The sequence below is a fragment of the Bombina bombina genome, chromosome 1, assembly GCF_027579735.1.
Source record: "Bombina bombina isolate aBomBom1 chromosome 1, aBomBom1.pri, whole genome shotgun sequence".
Lineage (NCBI taxonomy): Eukaryota > Metazoa > Chordata > Amphibia > Anura > Bombinatoridae > Bombina > Bombina bombina.
This window is the reverse complement of record NC_069499.1, coordinates 606,436,892-606,456,047: the sequence shown is the minus strand read 5'-3', so window position 1 is coordinate 606,456,047 and position 19,156 is coordinate 606,436,892. Positions and strand designations below refer to the sequence as shown.

The 19,156-nt window shown below is 35.4% G+C and overlaps 1 protein-coding gene across 4 annotated transcripts in view; it reads right to left on the bottom strand.

Moving 5' to 3' along the window:
• LOC128645753 (diacylglycerol kinase delta) overlaps positions 1-19,156 on the bottom strand; it is a 245,823-nt gene that overhangs the window by 178,593 nt on the left and 48,074 nt on the right. For 2 of the 4 annotated variants that reach the window (XM_053698977.1, XM_053698978.1), the window contains exon 1: positions 5,764-6,296. The exons of the other annotated variants lie outside the window; for them this stretch is intronic. In XM_053698977.1, the coding sequence (XP_053554952.1) occupies positions 5,764-5,799 (36 nt within the window). In that variant the 5' untranslated portion in view covers positions 5,800-6,296. Of the gene's footprint in view, positions 1-5,763; positions 6,297-19,156 lie in introns of those variants that run through there. 4 annotated transcript variants of the gene reach the window in all.

The following is a 19,156-nucleotide window of genomic DNA, read 5'->3' as shown; positions in this document are numbered from 1 at the left end:
TTTAATAAATTTATATTCGATTTGAATGTGATATTCGATTCGAATGTGACATTCGAATTCGAAATAGTATTTCTAGTCTAATACTGTGTTTTATAAATGTAATATTCAAATTCAAATGTGATATTCTATTCGAATGTGATATTCGATTCAAATGTGACATTCGAATTCGAAATAGTGTTTCTAGTCTACAATTGTGTTTTATAAATGTAATATTCGAATTTGAATGTGACATTCAAATTCGAAATAGTATTTATAGTCTACAACTGTGTTTAATAAATGTAATATTCGAATTCGAATGCTACATTCGAATGTCACATTCGAATTTGAAATAGTATTTCTAGTCTAACACTGTGTTTTAAATGTAATATTCGAATTCTAATGTGACATTCGAATTTTACATTCAAATTGGAAATAGTATTTCTAGTCTAATACTGGGTTTTTTAAATGTAATATTCGAATTCGAATGTGACATTCGAATTCGAATGTGACATTCAAAATAGTATTTCTAGTTTACAACTGTGTTTAATAAATGTATATTCGATTTGAATGTGATATTCGATTCGAATGTGACATTCGAATTCGAAATAGTATTTCTAGTCTAATACTGTGTTTTATAAATGTAATATTCAAATTCAAATGTGATATTCAATTTGAATGTGATATTCGATTCAAATGTGACATTCAAATTCGAAATAGTGTTTCTAGTCTACAATTGTGTTTTATAAATGTAATATTCGAAAATGTAATAAATCTGACATTCGAAAACTGTAAATAACATTCGAAAATCGAATTTTTAAGAATATTCGTTCTTATCAACATTCTATTATGTAAATAGAATTTCTACAATAACATTCGTTCTAACATTCGAATTTGAATATAAACACATTTACCCATCCCTACTGAGGACTATCACGGGCGGAGGACGGGCGCTTATCTTTCTGGCATTAAAATGTAAAAATCTAAGATCAGGATAGATTACAGATTTCATGAATGAAAGTCTCACTCATTTTTAAAATGATATCCTATGACTTGAGCGAGTACACACAAGTTTACCTTCACTTTAAATAAATATTTGTGTGTTGCACTTTTCTACAAATATATTTGGTGCCGAAAAGAGCCGAATGCCGCAGACCTTTGTGCACATTCTTAATAAATAAGTATGCAGCATAAAGTAAAAACTATAACATTATAATGATTTATTTCACATGATAATCAGATTAAGAAGAAATGTCACCCTAACAGGAACTTTATTTCTATATTTCAATGTATTTTCTACACTGAAATGAACTGTGCATGGACAAGGAGGAGGACATTGGTGGGGAAAAAAGTATATATATATATATATATATATATATTTAAAAAAAAGTGCCAGTCAAAAAAAAAGGTGCCGGTAGTCACTGATTACTGATTGATATATTGTGCTCAATAACTTTGAAAAAAACAAAGGGACAGTTATTTACAGTGCTTGATATATTTTACAGCCTCCTCTTGCGAAAACTAAATTATTTACATGATGATTACATATATTACCTCTTATGAGAAGGCAGAGGTGGTAGTATTAGCCCTGTATATATATATATATATATATATATATATATATATATATATATATATATATATATGCGTGTGTTCTTTTTAGCAGGTGCACCAGCTGGCTGATTTTACTGACCTCCCGGCTACAATTGTATCCAATACTAAGCTATAATTAACCAGTATTAAAAAAATTTTAGTATTTATTGCACAAATTATCATTAAATACATTTATGTTAAAGTATGCAATTAATTTGTGCTTTGGATATAATATTAGAAAATAAAATATTAAACCCCCACCCAGGTACTTCAAAATTACCCCCAGCCAGCAAAATCTTCTGTGGAGAACACTGTGTGTATATATATATATATATATATATATATATATATATATATATATATATATATATATATATATACGTATATCTCATACCAAGCACCAGGCTATGTAATTAAAAAAACATATATAAAGATACCAATGAAAGGAGAAATTCTCTGTCCCCAACACAATACTTAAACTAATGTAAAAAGCATTTTAAGTAGAGGCCACAAAAAAGTCAAGTGAGAATCACTGGGATATTGACATATTAAGGAATGTCACGGTTTGTGCACAAAAACAAATTATCAAGTGTCCAAATAATCATTCAATAGCATCAATATAGATAACGTTCCATAGGACTATGGTGTAGATCACTTGGTAAAGTTTTCCTACATGGAGTTACCTTGGTGAGATCCTCTACATGCCTCAGAAGGAGATTACCTTTATAGTATGCATCAAGAGCGCTCAGAAAGAAAAAGGCACAGTCTGGACTCGGTACTCACTGATCCTAATGAGGGCATTGAGAGAATTTCTCCTTTCATTGGTATCTTTATATTTTTTTAAATTAAATAGCCTGGTACTTGATATGAGTGGTCTGTAATTTCTTTTTTTTCTTTTTTACAACTAACACTCCCCGTGTACTGAGAATGGTGCAAATATTTTAAATTACACCGTATCTCAATAGGCTGTATTTATATAACTTTGTGGTGCTGAGAGTAATTTAAATAAATAAATATATATATACAGTATTCAACAATTGTATCACCATCTAAGTTGAGTATTTCCTTTTATAAACAATTATAAACAAATAATTTAGAAAGATTATATTGAAAATACTGGCCCCAAAGTACAAACTCAATGCAACAAAAGTAAATATACCTGTGCTCACTGACACACAAGTTAGATCATTGAAACTAAACTGAGTACACCTGTGATTTCCAACTAGCCTAATTGCACGAACATGGTTATAAAATGGCCCATGAACACCAGATCGTTCTTAATTTTGGACCTATGGGCTTTTTTCTATCTGCATGTTTGCATCATGGCTCCACATGGAAAAGAATTGCCAGAGGATGGAATTGAAAAATCTAATTAAGAGATGGAAAAGGATACAGGAAGTTCAGTGACCAACTAAAAATAAGTTGAAACACAGTTGCAGCAGTAATCAGGAAGTATAGAACGAGCCATAGTACCACTAATCAGAGCTCCAGTGGCCGTCCTCCTAAAATAACGCCACAGACAGTGTGTGCTACTTGCAGAATCTAGCTTTGAAAAATAGTGCTTCAGACTTGGCTCAGGGGTTATCAATGGAAATTAGAGTTTCTGTGACAGCTCAGACAGTAAGAAGGACATTGCATAATGTCAACCTCTATGGACGGCATCCAAAAAAAAAGGTTTGCTTGCTCTTTGGCCCAAAACCGCAAGATTAAACTTTGCTTAACAGCATGAACAGGAGGCTGATGAACATTGGGAGCACATTTTTTTGTCAGATGACACCAAGATAAATTTGTTCAGCTCAGATAGGGTCCAGGGTGTTTGGCGTGAACCTGGCCAGGATTATTACAGTGAATGCATAGTCCCAAAAATGAAGCATAGAGGTGGGAATGTGATGATATGGGGCTGCATTAGTGCAAAAGGTGTTGGGGACATTTATAGATAAAACCATGAATGCCAGTGGATATATCAAAATACTGACTGACAAGATGACTGCCAGTCTCCAGAAGCTTGTCAGAAGAGGAATATTCCAGTATGATAACGATCCAAAGCACACTGCAAAAATCATGTAAGACTTTCTAAATAAGAAAAAAGTGACTTGAATCCAATAAAACTTTTTTTAGGGTATTTTAAAGATAAAGGTAAAGCAACACAACCCCGTAACCCTCCAGCAAAGAACTGCTGAAAAAAATGTCTCTGAAGAATGATAGAACATCTACCAACAAATTTGTGCAACATTGGCATTATCCATGCTGAGGAGGATTAAATTTGTCATCAAAAATAAAGGTGGACATACGAAGTATTGAAAAAAGTAAAAGATTTGAACCTCAGTAATGTAAGGTGTACAGACTTTTGTTGCATTAACATCCTGTTTTTAATATAGTAAATCTAAACTGTAATTATTTTTAAATAAGAGCAATTAGCCTACTGTAAAACTTAGAAGTACTGTAATTCAATTACTGTAAGGTGATACAATTTTAAATCATTTGACATATAAATGATATTGCATAGGGGTGTACTCACTTCTGTTGTATACTGCATATATATATATATATACACACACACATATAAATATATAGAGAGAGAGAGAGAGAGTATAGATATATATATATAAAGTATATATATATATATATATATATATATATATATATATATATATATATATATATATATATACATGCTTGAAAATACCATGCTACATATATTGAGATCACCATCCAGGTAAAAAAACATGTTTCCAGTAAAGAGGGGGAAATCACTAGTAGCTCAAGGCTATAACTAAATAAAAGCTACATTTTATAACCATAATATGGACATTTTAATTCTCGTAATTGAAAACTTCCAGGTTTGTACTTAGAGTCTATTATTTAGAAATCTATGTTTTACATTTTGAAATATGCATACTTACTCATCTTAGTTGTATGAGGAAATGGAAGGGTATTTGTGACACAGAGGGGGTGGAGACAAGTTAGGCTTAAACAGGTCGTAAATATAGATCTATGTTAGGTAAATGTGCCTGATTCTCTAAAGCTATCTGGTCTCGTCTAGCGACAGTCTATAAGATGCTTTGTCTCGTCTAGCGACAGTCTATAAGATGCTTTGTCTATATTTTGAGGCCACTCAGGGATTTTTTTTAAGGGCAATTTTAACCTTGGGATCTGTTTGTCTCATTAAGGGGAGTTGACTAATATTATATATGTAAATGAGTGACACTTACTTGACAATATAGTGCTCATTAAATTAAGCAGAAGATTCTTTTCCATGCCGACAAGTTTTTAAGAATCGGGCCGTATGTGAGGACTAATTTTTGGTATTTTAATCCAGGACATTAGACAATTGTAGTTTTTCTCCAAATAATAACAAATAATAAATAAATGATGAATTAAAGTATGACAGTTTTACACTGTATATAAGTTTAAATATGTGTCTTGTACCAATTAAATGTTCACACTATCATTAAGAGAATGAGTGAGAGATGGAAGAGATAGAAAGATGGGGCAGTGAATTTGTCACAGAAAGGATGCACCGTCTACAAAAGCCCCGCAATTTACAAATATTACATGAAACACAATCTAGAGCCCCTACTGATATTAAAGTGCCATAAAACAGGTTGAGATCTGTGCATATCCTAAAAGGGCTAATTAAGTAAAAAATAGTTTGCATAAAAAAATTGTTTAAAAATTGTTTGGAAGTATTTTAAAATAATTTTCAAAAATAAGCAAAAATACTTAAAATAGCCATGCTGTCTGGACATCCACCCCTCTTATCAGTGTTTAGACACAGGCATTGCATTTCAACTGAGTTCACAGCTTCTAGACATGCTCCAGCAGATAATCCCTATTCATTTGTGTATTTTACCAAAACAACAATAGATATAGATACAGCCATAAAAGGAATTGTGTGGGGGGAGTTAGAGCTGTACAATTCAGAAACTTAAAAGAAAGGGTTAATGGCGACGCACTGCAGTATAAATTTGCAGGTAAAGTAATTAATGTGCATATTATAATATTTTGTCTCTATCTCAACTTGTTTTATGTCCCTTTAGGGATTTTAATTCCTCTATCCTATCTGTATCAATCAATCAATATCTATCTATCAATGTACCTTTTTCCAGATTGTTATTTTCTTTTTAACAACATCATCTAATAGAGTGCATCAGACCCATGAATCACAACTGAGTTTTATACAATTGGCCAGACCTGCAGTAAATTGATGTCTAATCTCCTCTCCAGCATGCTTTGGGTGGCTACTGTTCCTCCACGTTTTTATGTCCCCCACAGTTTGATGAATGATCCAACCTGTGTCTCCTCTGCAACTCCACATCAATGTTCCTTAAAATGCTAGTGCATCATATTGCTATTTTGGTTTCTCAAAGAAAAATGGTGCATTCTTGAAAAAAAAATGATCATGATATGTTCTTCATGTCTTTATAGTTAATACAATCAAGTTGCCATATCCCAAAGTTCTTGAAAATATAGTTGTTTTCTACCTATTAGAATGCCTTAGATACAGAAACTCTCCTTTCATTCAGTTATTTTCCTTTCATGAGGCCATTAGGTATATAGATGCTGGACAAATGTCCCAATCCAAGGAATAGTGATCCATCAATCATAAGAGTCTGGGTTTCTCTCACAAATTGACCACACCAATGTTTATTAAGGAGTGTCCATAAATAAACCTCATAGCAGCTACCATAAAACCCCTATATTACCATAAGCAGAATGGTCCTTTCTCAGACAGTAAGACACAGCAGCAGTGCCAGACTCCTCCTCCTCATTGTAATTACCTGGCAGATAAACAGGGAAGTTGATAGAAAGGACAGCCCAGGTGTGGTAAACCTAAAAATAGCTATCTGAGGTGAAAGAGGAATGAAGCCGTTGGACCAGACAGACCAGATCAGCCAGAAATGAAATGGTCTGGTCACAAGAGAGACAAGGATTTTACTGAAACGTAAGATAACTGACACTGAATACTCCACACTAAACAAGCTGGCTGTAAATGTATAGTGATTCAGAGCATCTGTACAACAAAACAAGTAGTTATGTGTAAAGATAATGGTATTAATGTACTGGTAATAAATAGACTGTTCTGCATAATGATAATGATAATGAAACTACTGCACTGTAAAATAATAGTGAGTAAACCTGCAAATAAACATATTCCAATGTAAAAATGATAGGATATCATATATAATAAATTAGCATACACTGGTAATACATATGCTAAAAAGAACTGGCAGAGAAGATGCTGCCATACAATATAAAATAATATAATAGTGAAGAGCTATTCATGAGCGTACTGCACAGTATAGCTGCATTGATACTGATCACCATAACATATTAGTAATCAACACAATGGAGATTTCTACACACTGATAATGAGAATGCTGCATAATAATGATAACCAGTATCTGCACACAGATAATAATCACACTGCATTGTCTAATAGCAAAAAGTATCTGTACACTAACAATAATCATGGAGATTTCTCCAATTTCTGTTATTATGTTAAAGGGACAGTCTAGTGTACAAATAAAATGATCTTATTTGTAGCAGCATTTTGTTTTAAAGTAAACTCTATTACTTTACAATGCAATACATAATCAAAGTTGCACTCCCGAAACAACCCCCTGCTCTGCCACAGATAAAGATAAGGCTAGTGATTGGCACATGCGCATGTACGCATGCTTCTCATTTGCGCACTAAATGGATCTTTATTTGGAGTGGCACTGGAGCACAATTTTGACTATGCATTTAACCAACTATCTGCAAGATTTTAACACATAATAAAACAGAGCATTTTGTATCTTATACTACAATTCCCCTTTAAGTAGTCTGATTTCCTAGTTACAGTGAATTTATTTCATCCTTCTCTGGCAGCAAATGGGTTAAGCATGCAGATTTCTTTAAAACTTAGAAGAATCACTTTCACGGGCTAATAAAGAAATTTGAAACATTTGTCTCTCTGGACACCAATTTTAGTGAATATAAACCATCATCTATATAATGGTTCTATGAATGTACAGTATTGCAGGAAGTGTTTTCATAGACAGTTCATATAACTGATTAAATAGTGGCAAATAAAGAAAACATTCCTATGACTTGATATACAAGTTCTTAAAGTATCCAATAAAATAAAAAATAAAAAGCCTTCCTCATAACTTTCTCATCTTGTGGGGGAAGGGGACAGACTTTACCTACTATTGTTGCCTCCATAGTAACAGGAAGTGTCATTGCCTGGAAATGCACTTGTCACTATTGATCTAAAACCATAATGTATTCAATACAGATTCACTAAACCTAATAGGAACATAAAAGGCTCTGAAATTGTATTTATGTCTAAATCAAACATACTTGAGCTAATTGAAACATTTATAGCCTTACTGGTAAAATACCAGTTAAACAGCTTTTAGTTTACTTTTTTAATGCAAAAATATTTCATCATGTTAACGAATACTCTTTCATATACATAATAGAAGCATTTTAAGTACAAATTTCATTTAAATCGCCCTGAAAAGCTAGACAGGCGCGGCCCCTCTTACCTGTGGGCCCCCCAGCATTGCAGGGTCTGCAGGGCCAGAATTTCCACCACTGCATGCATAGTATATACACTATGAAGTCTAGGGTTGCCAGGTGCCCAGTATTCAACCAGACAGTCCAATATTTTAGCAGGCTGTCCAGTAAAATCTTCCCAAAAATACTTAAAGGGACAGTCTAATATAAATTAAACTTTCATTATTCAGATAGGACTTTTAATTTTAATCAACTTTCCAATTTACTTTTATCATCAAATTTGCTTTTTTCTCTTGGTATTCTTAGTTTAAACTAAACATAGGTAGGCTCATATGCTAATTTCTAAGCCTTTGAGGGCTGCCTCTTATCACAGGCTTTTTAAATCTCTTTTCAACACAAAGAGACAGAAAGTACATGTGGGCCATATAGATAACACTGTGTTCAGGCACAGGGGGTTATTTAAGATTTAGCACAAAACAATGCTAAATTTAAGACAATAGATAATAAACAGTCACAGCCATGTGATCAGGGGGCTGGAAGAAGGTTCCTAGATACAAGGTAATCACAGAGGTAAAACGTATATTAATATAACTGTGTTGGTTATGCAAAACTGGGGAATGGGTAATAAAGGGATTATCTATCTTTTAAAACAATAACAATTCTATGGTAGACTGTCCCTTTAAATGTCTTTTTTTTTTTTTTTTTAAAGTCTTACATTTAATGGTAGCTAAATGTAAAAGGCCTTATGTACTTTAACACATTCCAAACTACTTTATGTTTATGCGTGCTACTGTCAACCAAAGAAGTAGGATTATTTATTTGTATGTTACTTGCAGCCATGGGGTAACATGACTGCTCAGTTGTGAATAATATGCATGGCCATGGTGGCATCAAGAGGGTAGAGCGTTTGGGGGACATTGTGTGACTTACCATTGTGCCCATTCACAGACAGATTGTCCAGTATTTTTGTGGAGGACAGCTGGCAAACCTACATAAGAGTGAGCCCTGTTATATGTGTGAATGTATAATATTACACAATAGATACACATACCCTGCGTGGTCTCAGATTCCTGTCCTGGACTGACTTGCTCTCAAGTTAGGAGGAGGGATGTACCTAGGTGCTATGCTGCCCCTGGGGAATTCTATTGCCCTGTAACACTCATACATAGCTGGGCATAGCTGTGTCTTGCATAAATGCACCATGCTTGTGAGGTATGTATATAATGGATTGAGGCAATTTTCTCAAAATAGCATTAAATGTAAAAATAGATTGATAATTCAGAAATAAGAATTATCTTCTTAAATGTATTACAACATATACTATTTATAGACTAATACAGCTTTGTACAGATATTACAGAACCTAAATGAGGTCAGGGAATTGCAATAACCCTACACCTGGGACTATAATTAGTGTGCTGTTTAGACTGTACACATAAATATCAAAACATACATTAATACTTTGGTGTTTGCAAACACTGGGATTAAAATAACAAATGTGAGTTTAACCAATAAAATGCTCAAAGACTACTTTTCCATAACATACAATAATTATGTGTAGTAATTATGTGCAGTACGTTCATTATTTACTTTGCCTGATTTTCTTGTGATTTCATTTTGAAATGTGTATTTTTAGCTCTGTACTCAGTGATAGCTTGATAAGTGCTGGAAGTAATTTATATCTGTTCCTTGTTTGGAAAAAAGTGATAAGAAAAACATACTTGATAATTTTCAAGGGTATATTTTTGGATTGAAAAACAATGCAAATCATTCTGATAACATAAATTCTTTAAAATATGTATTTTGTATACACATCTTTCCCAATGCAGTGCTTGATATATCTAAAAAATAACTTTTGAATGTCCATTTGACCATTCTGATGTTAAAGGGACAGTCAAGTATAAATTAAACTTTCATTATTCAGATAGGACTTTTAATTTTAATTGACTTTCCAATTTACTTTTATCATCAAATTTGCTTTTTTCTCTTGGTATTCTTAGTTTAAACTAAACATAGGTAGGCTCATATGCTCATTTCTAAGCTTTTGAGGGCTGCCTCATCACAGGCTTTTTAATCTATTTTCAACACAAAGAGACAGAAAGTACACGTGAGCCATATAGATAACACTGTGTTCAGGCACAGGGGGGTATTTAAGATCTAGCACAAAACAATGCTAAATGTAAGACAATAGATAATAAACAGTCACAGTCATGTGATCAGGGGGCTGGAAGAAGATTCCTAGATACAAGGTAATCACAGAGGTAAAAAGTACATTAATATAACTGTGTTGGTTATGCAAAACTGGGGAATGAGTAATAAAGGGATTATCTATCTTTTAAAACAATAACAATTCTATGGTTGACTGTCCCTTTAAGGGTTGTAACGCATAACCATAAAATACATTTTAGTCAATTCAGTCTCTGGCCTCTAGTTATCAAGCCGTCAACCGCAAATACGCTGGAATTCCGCAGCGTATTTGTGGCGAGGCTGATTCGCTATAGTTATCAAGCCTACAGCCCGGCAAAAGTAGAATTTAGTGACGTAACCTACGATCCGCCGGACTCAGTCGGACACAGATCGATGGTTACCTCACTACAGATGTTCCGAACGCAAGTTCGGCACAATCTGACTACTTTTGGTAGTTATCAAATACCTACCAGGTACCTGGTTTTCAATCCGCTGCCCTGGAGGCGGCGGATCCCATAGGAATCAATGGGAGTCTGACAGCAGCGAGAGCTCATGTTCGCTGCTGCTCGATATCCCATTGATTCCTATAGGAAGTGTCTGCACCTAACAACCTAACATGTACCCCGAGTCTAAACACCCCTAATCTGCCCCCCCTACACCGCCGCAACCTACTTTATACTTATTAACCCCTAAACCGCCGCTCCCGGACCCCGCCGCAACTAAATAAACTTATTAACCCATAAACCGCCTCTCCCAGACCCCGCCGCAACTATAACAAATATATTAACCCCTAATTTGCCGCCCCTATACCGCCGCCACCTATCTTAAATTTATTAACCCCTATCCTGCCCCCCCATACCACTGCCAATATATTAAACTTATTAACCCCTAAACCTAAGTCTAACCCTAACCCTAACACTCCCCTAACTTAAATATTATTTAAATAAATCGAAATAAAAATTACTATTATTAACTAAATTATTCCTATTTAAAAATAAATACTTACCTGTAAAATAAACCCTAAGATAGCTACAATATAACTAATAATTATATTGTAGCTATTTTAGGGTTTATATTTATTTTACAGGCAACTTTGTATTTATTTTAACCAGGTACAATAGTTATTAAATAGTTATTAACTATTTAATAACTACCTAGCTAAAATACTTACAAAATGACCTGTAAAATAAATCCTAACCTAAGTTACAATTAAACCTAACACTACACTAAACCGGTACTAAACCGTTTTTTTTCTTCAGTATACACAAGAGAGGAACCATTGAATGATACTTTGGAACAGAATAGAACATGCTAGTCCATACCACTAACTGGGTTTTGTTTAGAGGATATCAGGAAAAAAATGGAAAATATTAAGGTAAATAAAACTCCAGGCCCAGATGGAATACACCCAAGGGTGTTAACGGAATTTAGCACTGTTATAGACAAACCTTTACTCTTAATTTTTCAAGACTCATTATCCTCAGGCATGGTACCCCAGGATTGGCGTAAAACTGATGTGGTGCCACTCTTCAAAAAGGGAAGCAGGGATGATCCAGGAAGCTATAGACCAGTTAGCCTGACATCAATAGTGGGGAAGATATTTGAAGGGATTATAAGGGATTATATTGATGAGCATATTCATGTAAACAAGATTATGAGTTCTAATCAGCATGGCTTTAGGAGAAATAGATCATGTCAAACTAATCTAATTAGATTCTATGAGGAAGTAAGTAAAAATATAGATAAAGGGGAATCAGTTGATGTGATATACTTAGATTTTGCAAAGGCATTTGATACAGTGCCACATGAGAGATTAATGCACAAAATTAAGGGACTGGGAATAACTGAAAATGTTAGCTCATGGATAAATAACTGGATAAAATATAGGGAGCAACGAGTAGTAGTAAATGGATCATACTCAGATTGGACAAAGGTAATCAGTGGCGTCCCCCAGGGATCAGTACTGGGCCCTGTACTTTTTAATATTTTTATAAATGACTTGGAGCAAGGATTAAATAGCGACATCTCTATTTTTGCAGATGATACTAAGTTAAGTAAGGTCATAAGGTCAGAGCAGGATGAACTCTCTTTACAAAGGGATTTGCTAAAATTAGAACTATGGGCAAGTGAATGGAAAATGAGATTTAATACGGAAAAATGCAAGGTTCTACATTTTGGAAGTAAAAATAAGCAGGCTACGTATTTTTTAAATGGGACAAGACTTAGCCAAACACAGGAGGAAAGGGATTTGGGAGTAGTAATAGATAACAAGCTAAAGATGGGTGCACAATGCAGGGCAGCGGCTTCAAAGGCTAATAAGATACTAGCATGTATTAAAAGAGGCATTGATTCAAGGGAGGAAAGCATAATTCTGTCATTATATAAAGCCCTGGTAAGACCTCACCTTGAGTTTGGAGTGCAGTTCTGGGGACCAATTGCTAAAAAAGATATTGCAGAACTAGAAAAAGTTCAGAGAAGGGCCACAAAGCTAATAAGGGGATTGGAGAAATTAACCTAGCCAAACTGGGTCTGTTTTCTTTAGAAAAAAGGCGCTTGAGAGGTGACATGATTACTTTATATAAATATATTCAAGGCCCATATACAGAGATGGCAGAAGCTCTGTTTATTCCAAGAAAATTGTTTCTGACAAGAGGTCATAATTTAAGGTTGGAGGAAAGGAGATTTAATCTCCTGCAACGGAAACGTTTTTTCACTGTAAGAGCAATAAAATTGTGGAACTCATTACCAAAGGAGGTAGTGAATGCCAATACCATAGATACATTTAAAAATAGTCTGGATAAATTTCTGTATATAAACAAAATTCATGGATATGATTGCTAGTATTAAATGGGTCACATTTTAATGGGGTTATTTAAGCTTAACTGGAGCTTTTTGTAAGTATTTTAGATTTGTATAGGTTGAACTCGATGGACTTCAGTCTTTTTTCAACCTTATCTACTATGTTACACTATCATTAAATTAATTAAATAAATGAACTACAATTACCTAAAATTAAATTCAATTAAATAAACTAACTATAGTACAAAAAAACCCACTAAATTACAGGGAGAAAAAAAATACAAGACGTTTAAACTAATTACACCTAATCTAAGCCCCCTAATAAAATAATAAAGCCCCCCAAAATAAAAAAATGCCCTACCCTATTCTAAATTACAAAGTAATCAGCTCTTTTACCAGCTCTTAAAAGGGCTTTTTGCGGGGCATTGCCCCAAAGTAATCAGCTCTTTTACCTGTAAAAAAAATACAACCCCCCCAACATTAAAACCCACCACCCACATACCCCTACTCTAACCCACCCAAACCCCCCCATAAAAAAACCTAACACTAACACCCTGAAGATCTCCCTACCTTGAGTCGTCTTCACTCAGCCGAGCCGAATTCTTTATTCAATCAGCCAATTGGATTGACCTCGCATTCTATTGGCTGATCGGAACAGCCAATAGAATGCGAGGTCAATCCGATTGGCTGATTGGATCAGCCAATCAGATTTTTCCTACCTTAATTCCGATTGGTTGATAGAATCCTATCAGCCAATCGGAATTCGTGGGACGCCATCTTGGATGACGTCCCTTAAAGGAACCTTCATTCGTAGTTAGTCCGTCGGGCCAGCATGATGTTTCGCGTCGGAGGTCTGGAAGATGGAGCCGTGGTTGGATGAAGATAGAAGACACCGCTTGGATGAAGACTTCTACCGGATGGAGGACCTCTTCTGCCCCGCTTAGATGAAGACTTCGGCCGGATGGAGGACCTCTTCTTGCCCCGCTTGGATGAAGAATTCGGCTTGGCTGAATGAAGACGACTCAAGGTAGGGAGATCTTCAATGGGTTAGTGTTAGGTTTTTTTAAGGGGGGTTTGGGTGGGTTAGAGTAGGGGTATGTGGGTGGTGGGTTGTAATGTTGGGGGGGTTGTATTTTTTTTACAGGTAAAAGAGCTGATTACTTTGGGGCAATGCCCCGCAAAAAGCCCTATTAAGGGCTGGTAAAAGAGCTGATTACTTTGTAATTTAGAATAGGGTAGGGCATTTTTTTATTTTGGGGGGCTTTATTATTTTATTAGGGGGCTTAGATTAGGTGTAATTAGTTTAAACGACTTGTATTTTTTTGTTTTCCTGTAATTTAGTGGGGGGTTTTGTACTATAGTTTAGTTTATTTAATTGAATTTAATTTTAGGTAATTGTAGTTCATTTATTTAATTAATTTAATGATAGTGTAGTGTTAGATTTAATTGTAACTTAGGTTAGGATTTATTTTACATGTAATTTTGGATAGGATAGGGGTTAATAAATGTAATGTAGGTGGTAGTGGGCTCCGGGTGTGGCGGTTTAGGGGTTAAACAATTTATTTAGTTGCGGCGGGGTCCGGGATCCGCAGGATAGGGGTTAATAACTTTAACATAGGTGGTGGCGGTATAGGGGGTAGCAGATTAGGGGTTAATAGGTATAATGTAGGTGGCTGCGGGGTCCGGGAGCGGCGGTTTTGGGGTTAATACATTTATTAGAGTTGCGGCGGGGTCCAGGAGTGGCGGTTTAGGGAGTAAAAAAGTGTAGTTTAGTGTGGGTGCTTAGTGACAGGCTAGCAAGAAAGCTGTGAAGAAGCCGATGAGCAGCGAGATCGATGACTGTTAGTTAACAACAGTCCGCTGCTCATCGCTCCGTACTTGGTGCGCGGCTTCTTGACAGCTTTCTTGATAACTTTGGCAAACGTATTCAGGTCCGCGGCAGCGATGGTAGGCAAGCTTAGGCGAGCGTATTGGGCCGGCGAATGCAGGAAAGTAGACGGCTTCATAACTAGAGGCCATTATCTCTAGTGCTACTAGGCAGAGATTGCTAAGGGACCTCAAAACATTTTCTCTCCAGTTGTGGCCAGTTTTGTATCTCTACTTAAAGGGACATGAAATAAAAATTGTTTCTTTCATGATTCAAGAGCATGCAATTTTAAACAGCTTTCCAATTTACTTCTATTAGCTAATTTGCTTCATTCTCTTGATATAATTTGTTGAAAAGCATATTTAAATAGGCTCAGCAGCTGCTGATTGGTGGCTGCACATAGATGCCTTATGTGATTGGCTCACCCATGTGCTTTGCTATTTCTTCAACAAAGGATATCTAAAGAATGAAGCAAGTTAGATAATATAACTAAATTGGAGTGTTGTTTAGAATTGTATTCTCTATCTGAATCATGAAAGAAAAAATGTGTGTTTAGTGTCCCTTTAAAGCTACATGAAAGTCGAAATTAAACTGTCATGATTCAGTTAGAGCATGCAATTTTAAGAGACTTTTCAATTTACTTTTTTTTCAAATTGACTTTGTTCTATTGGTATTCTTTGTTGAAAAGCATACCTAGGTAGGCTCGGAAGCAGCAATTCACTGCTGTGTGCTAGCTGCTGATTGGTGGCTAGACATATATGCCTCTTGTCAATGGCTCCCCAAATGTGCTCAATTAACTCCCAGTAGTGCATTGATGCTCTGGAGCTGACTTTAGCTATGTGTTCTTTAAACTCTTTGCAGGAGCTAAACATTTTCCCTTTTTTTTTAAATAATACCTATTGAATGATGTTTTTTTAAGACTGCTGTAAATCCTCTTATTAAATGTACAAGACTGACAGGTTTATTACACAAACAATTTAAGAAAATAAGTAGCAGGTTGTAAAACGGCATCACTTCTTCATCTACTAAGGCAACTGTCTACTTTGGCTGAAGTCAAATCCAGCTTGTACTGCGACACTCTCTGACAGCCATAACAAAGGAAAACTGATGTTAAAAAAGGCAAATGGGCAGCTGTCACAGAGACGGTCATTATGTTCAGTTCTCAAGTAAAAAAAGTCAATGTGACATCAGCGTATTTACAACATTTTGAGAAATTAACCAACAGTGTCCTGCTGCTCCTAAACAAGAATTTAGCTATGGTTTTAACTCACTGCAGGGGTTAAACACATAATTACCAAGGTTGATTTGAGTATAATTTCTTAAGGAGGTTATATGCACCCCACTCATTAATGCTGCTCCCCCAGCTGTCCAGGGTGGTGCCTTTTTACATGTCCAGGCGTCTACACAGAGCAAGGAGGGAGGTAAATGAGGGAATATTTGTTTTAATGCAGGTAGGTATATGAAGTAGAATTCTAGTACTAACTCCCTGCACTCTTTATTTTTAGCCTTGTTGCCAACTTTTGCACCCACGAATGTTATGGTCTAGATCTAGAACACTGGTTTTCAAACCTGTCTTCAGGCCTCCCTAACAGGCCAGATTTTTAGGATTACCCTGGATGAGAGCAGGTAAAATAAACTTGTTTACCAATCAGCTGATTTTTTCACCTGTGCTCCAGTTCAGATATCCTTAAAATCTGGTCTGGTAGGGAGACCTGAGAAATGGTTTAAAAAACAGTGGTCTAGAACTATGCCTTAAAGGGACAGTCTACACTGCAACTGTATCTACATTATTGTAATGCTTGCCCAGTGATTACTCAGTATAATATTATGAGTTACGCTTGTGCACAGCGATTCGCGCATGCGCATTGCCTACTAATTGACGCTGCAGACCTTTCTCAACTTGAGTTCCGTGTTTAGAAAGGACTGCAGCGTCACTTAGTGGGCAATGTGCATGCGAAAATCGATGTGCACGAGTGTAAATCATTCTGCACGATACCATTTGCATCAACAACCCCATGGACATAGTAATGGCACATGTAGGAAGAATCAAGAAGCCATTTCAAAATGGCCAACAATTGGAAACTTACTCATTTTTACCTGAATGGGAATAAAAATGTTCCTGGGGATAATATTATGTGTGATCACTGGGCAAGCATTACAATAATGTAAGTGGAGTTGCAGTGTAGACTGTCCCTTTAAATCTAGTGAAGCACCACAGTACCTTCGCTGGCATGTCTGACCTTATTTAAAGTGTACCTTGTAGGTAATATATTTTCTCTGTTTTTGATCATTGCTTGTTACTAAAATAGAATTTAAAAGAGAATTTTAAAAAATGCTTCTGGCTCAAAAACATAATTGAAGTCTGGGAAAGACTACATCTTACATTACAGTGGAAAAGAAATTGTGTGGAGACTTTTTGGTCTCATTGTAACACAGTGTTTGCAACGGTACCATATAATTAGGGAGCAAAGAATGCCAGACATTTGACATTTTCTATGTATGGGTTAGAATATTTAGAATTCCTTCACTCATTTGTGTTTTTTTTTTTACTTCTTGACCTCTGGTTATGCCACTAAGGTCTTCTGAAGCAGTAGGTTCTATTTTAGTTGTTGGTTAGTAGTATCAAGCCCCCCAGGTTTCCGCACGAGTGTGTGGGTAAGTAAGAGAGAACGCCCCCTGCAACCACATCCCTTCTAAGAACTGTTCTGGCCGGAGAATGCTGGGTGCTCAGTCTGCTTGCAAGGCAATCACGCACATGCTAAACATGGAAGAGTTAAATATAGCATATGATTAATGAGATACTGGGTTCTGGAGCTTGCGATGCAAACATGTAATTATCTAAAAATAGAAAGGGTATATATAGTAATGTTATTAATTAGTCAATTAATAGGTTCTAGAACAGATGGGTGAATAAGCTTAATTTAGATTCACTATTTATAGCAGTGTGACTAGCCAAACATAATTATGCTGTTCTAGATCTGTCAGGTAACGTCAAAATGAAACTTAAATGACGTAGAGCATGCAATTTTAAGAGACTTTAAATTTACTTATATTATTATGTTTACTTCTTTGCCAATATCCTTTGTTGTAAAGCATACCTAGGTAGGCTCAGGAGCAGCATTACTGAAGTTATCTTGTAATTGGTGGCTACGCACATATGCTTCTTGTCATTGGCTCACCAGACATATACAGCTAAGTCCCAGCAGTGCATTGCTGCTCTGGAGATGACATTAAAGGGGCATTAAACACTTTGAGATGATAATATAAATGATAAATCCTCTCTCTCTCTCTCTCTCTCTCTCTCTCTCTCTCTCTCTATATATATATATATATATATATATATATATATATAAAGCTCTACAATATACTTTCATTATTTATTTTGTCCCCTTTTCCTGTAATTCCATTCTGAAATTGTGAGCTTTTCAGTTCCTGTTAGAAATCAAAGTGCAGAGCACTGTTATATTCTAGACAGCCATTGGCTGCACACTCTAGTGACCTTTTTATATAACTGTCACAGCAGAGAAGGTAACCTAAATTACAACATGGCAGCTTCCATTGCTTTATAGACACTACAACTTTACACTTATTGTGTCAATATTTAAACAGCTAATGAAACTTTTATAAATACATGTACATGTTATTCTCAGACTAATCTTTTCTTTAAATGCATCATTCAATCTAGCATTTATTTAGTGTTTAATATCCCTTTAAAGGGGCATACAACACTTATTTCATGATTCAGACAGAGCATACAATTTTAAACATCTTATCAAATTGTCTTCATTCTCATGGTATCCTTTGTTGAAAAGCATAGGTAGATAGGCTCCGGAGCTGGGAGCTAGCTGCTGATTGGTGGCTGCGTGTATATATATATATATGCCTCTTGTCATTGGCTTGCCAATGTGTTCAGCTGCTTTCCAGTAGTGCATCGCTGCTCCTTAAATAAAGGATACCAAGTGAAGGAAGCAAAATTGATACGAGAAATAAATTGGAACGTTTTTTAAAATTGTATGTTCTGTCTGAATTACGAAAGTGTTGAGTTTCATGTCACTTTAACTATGTGTTTAACCTTTTTTGCCAGTGTTCAACCCATAGATATATGCAAGCAATAAGTGCAATAACAAAATAATTTAACACATTATGTCCCTTTAAATATAGTAGTGTTATTTTTAGTCCAGTCAGAGCCCTATTTCAATCAATACGAATGTATGGAATGGTTTACAAA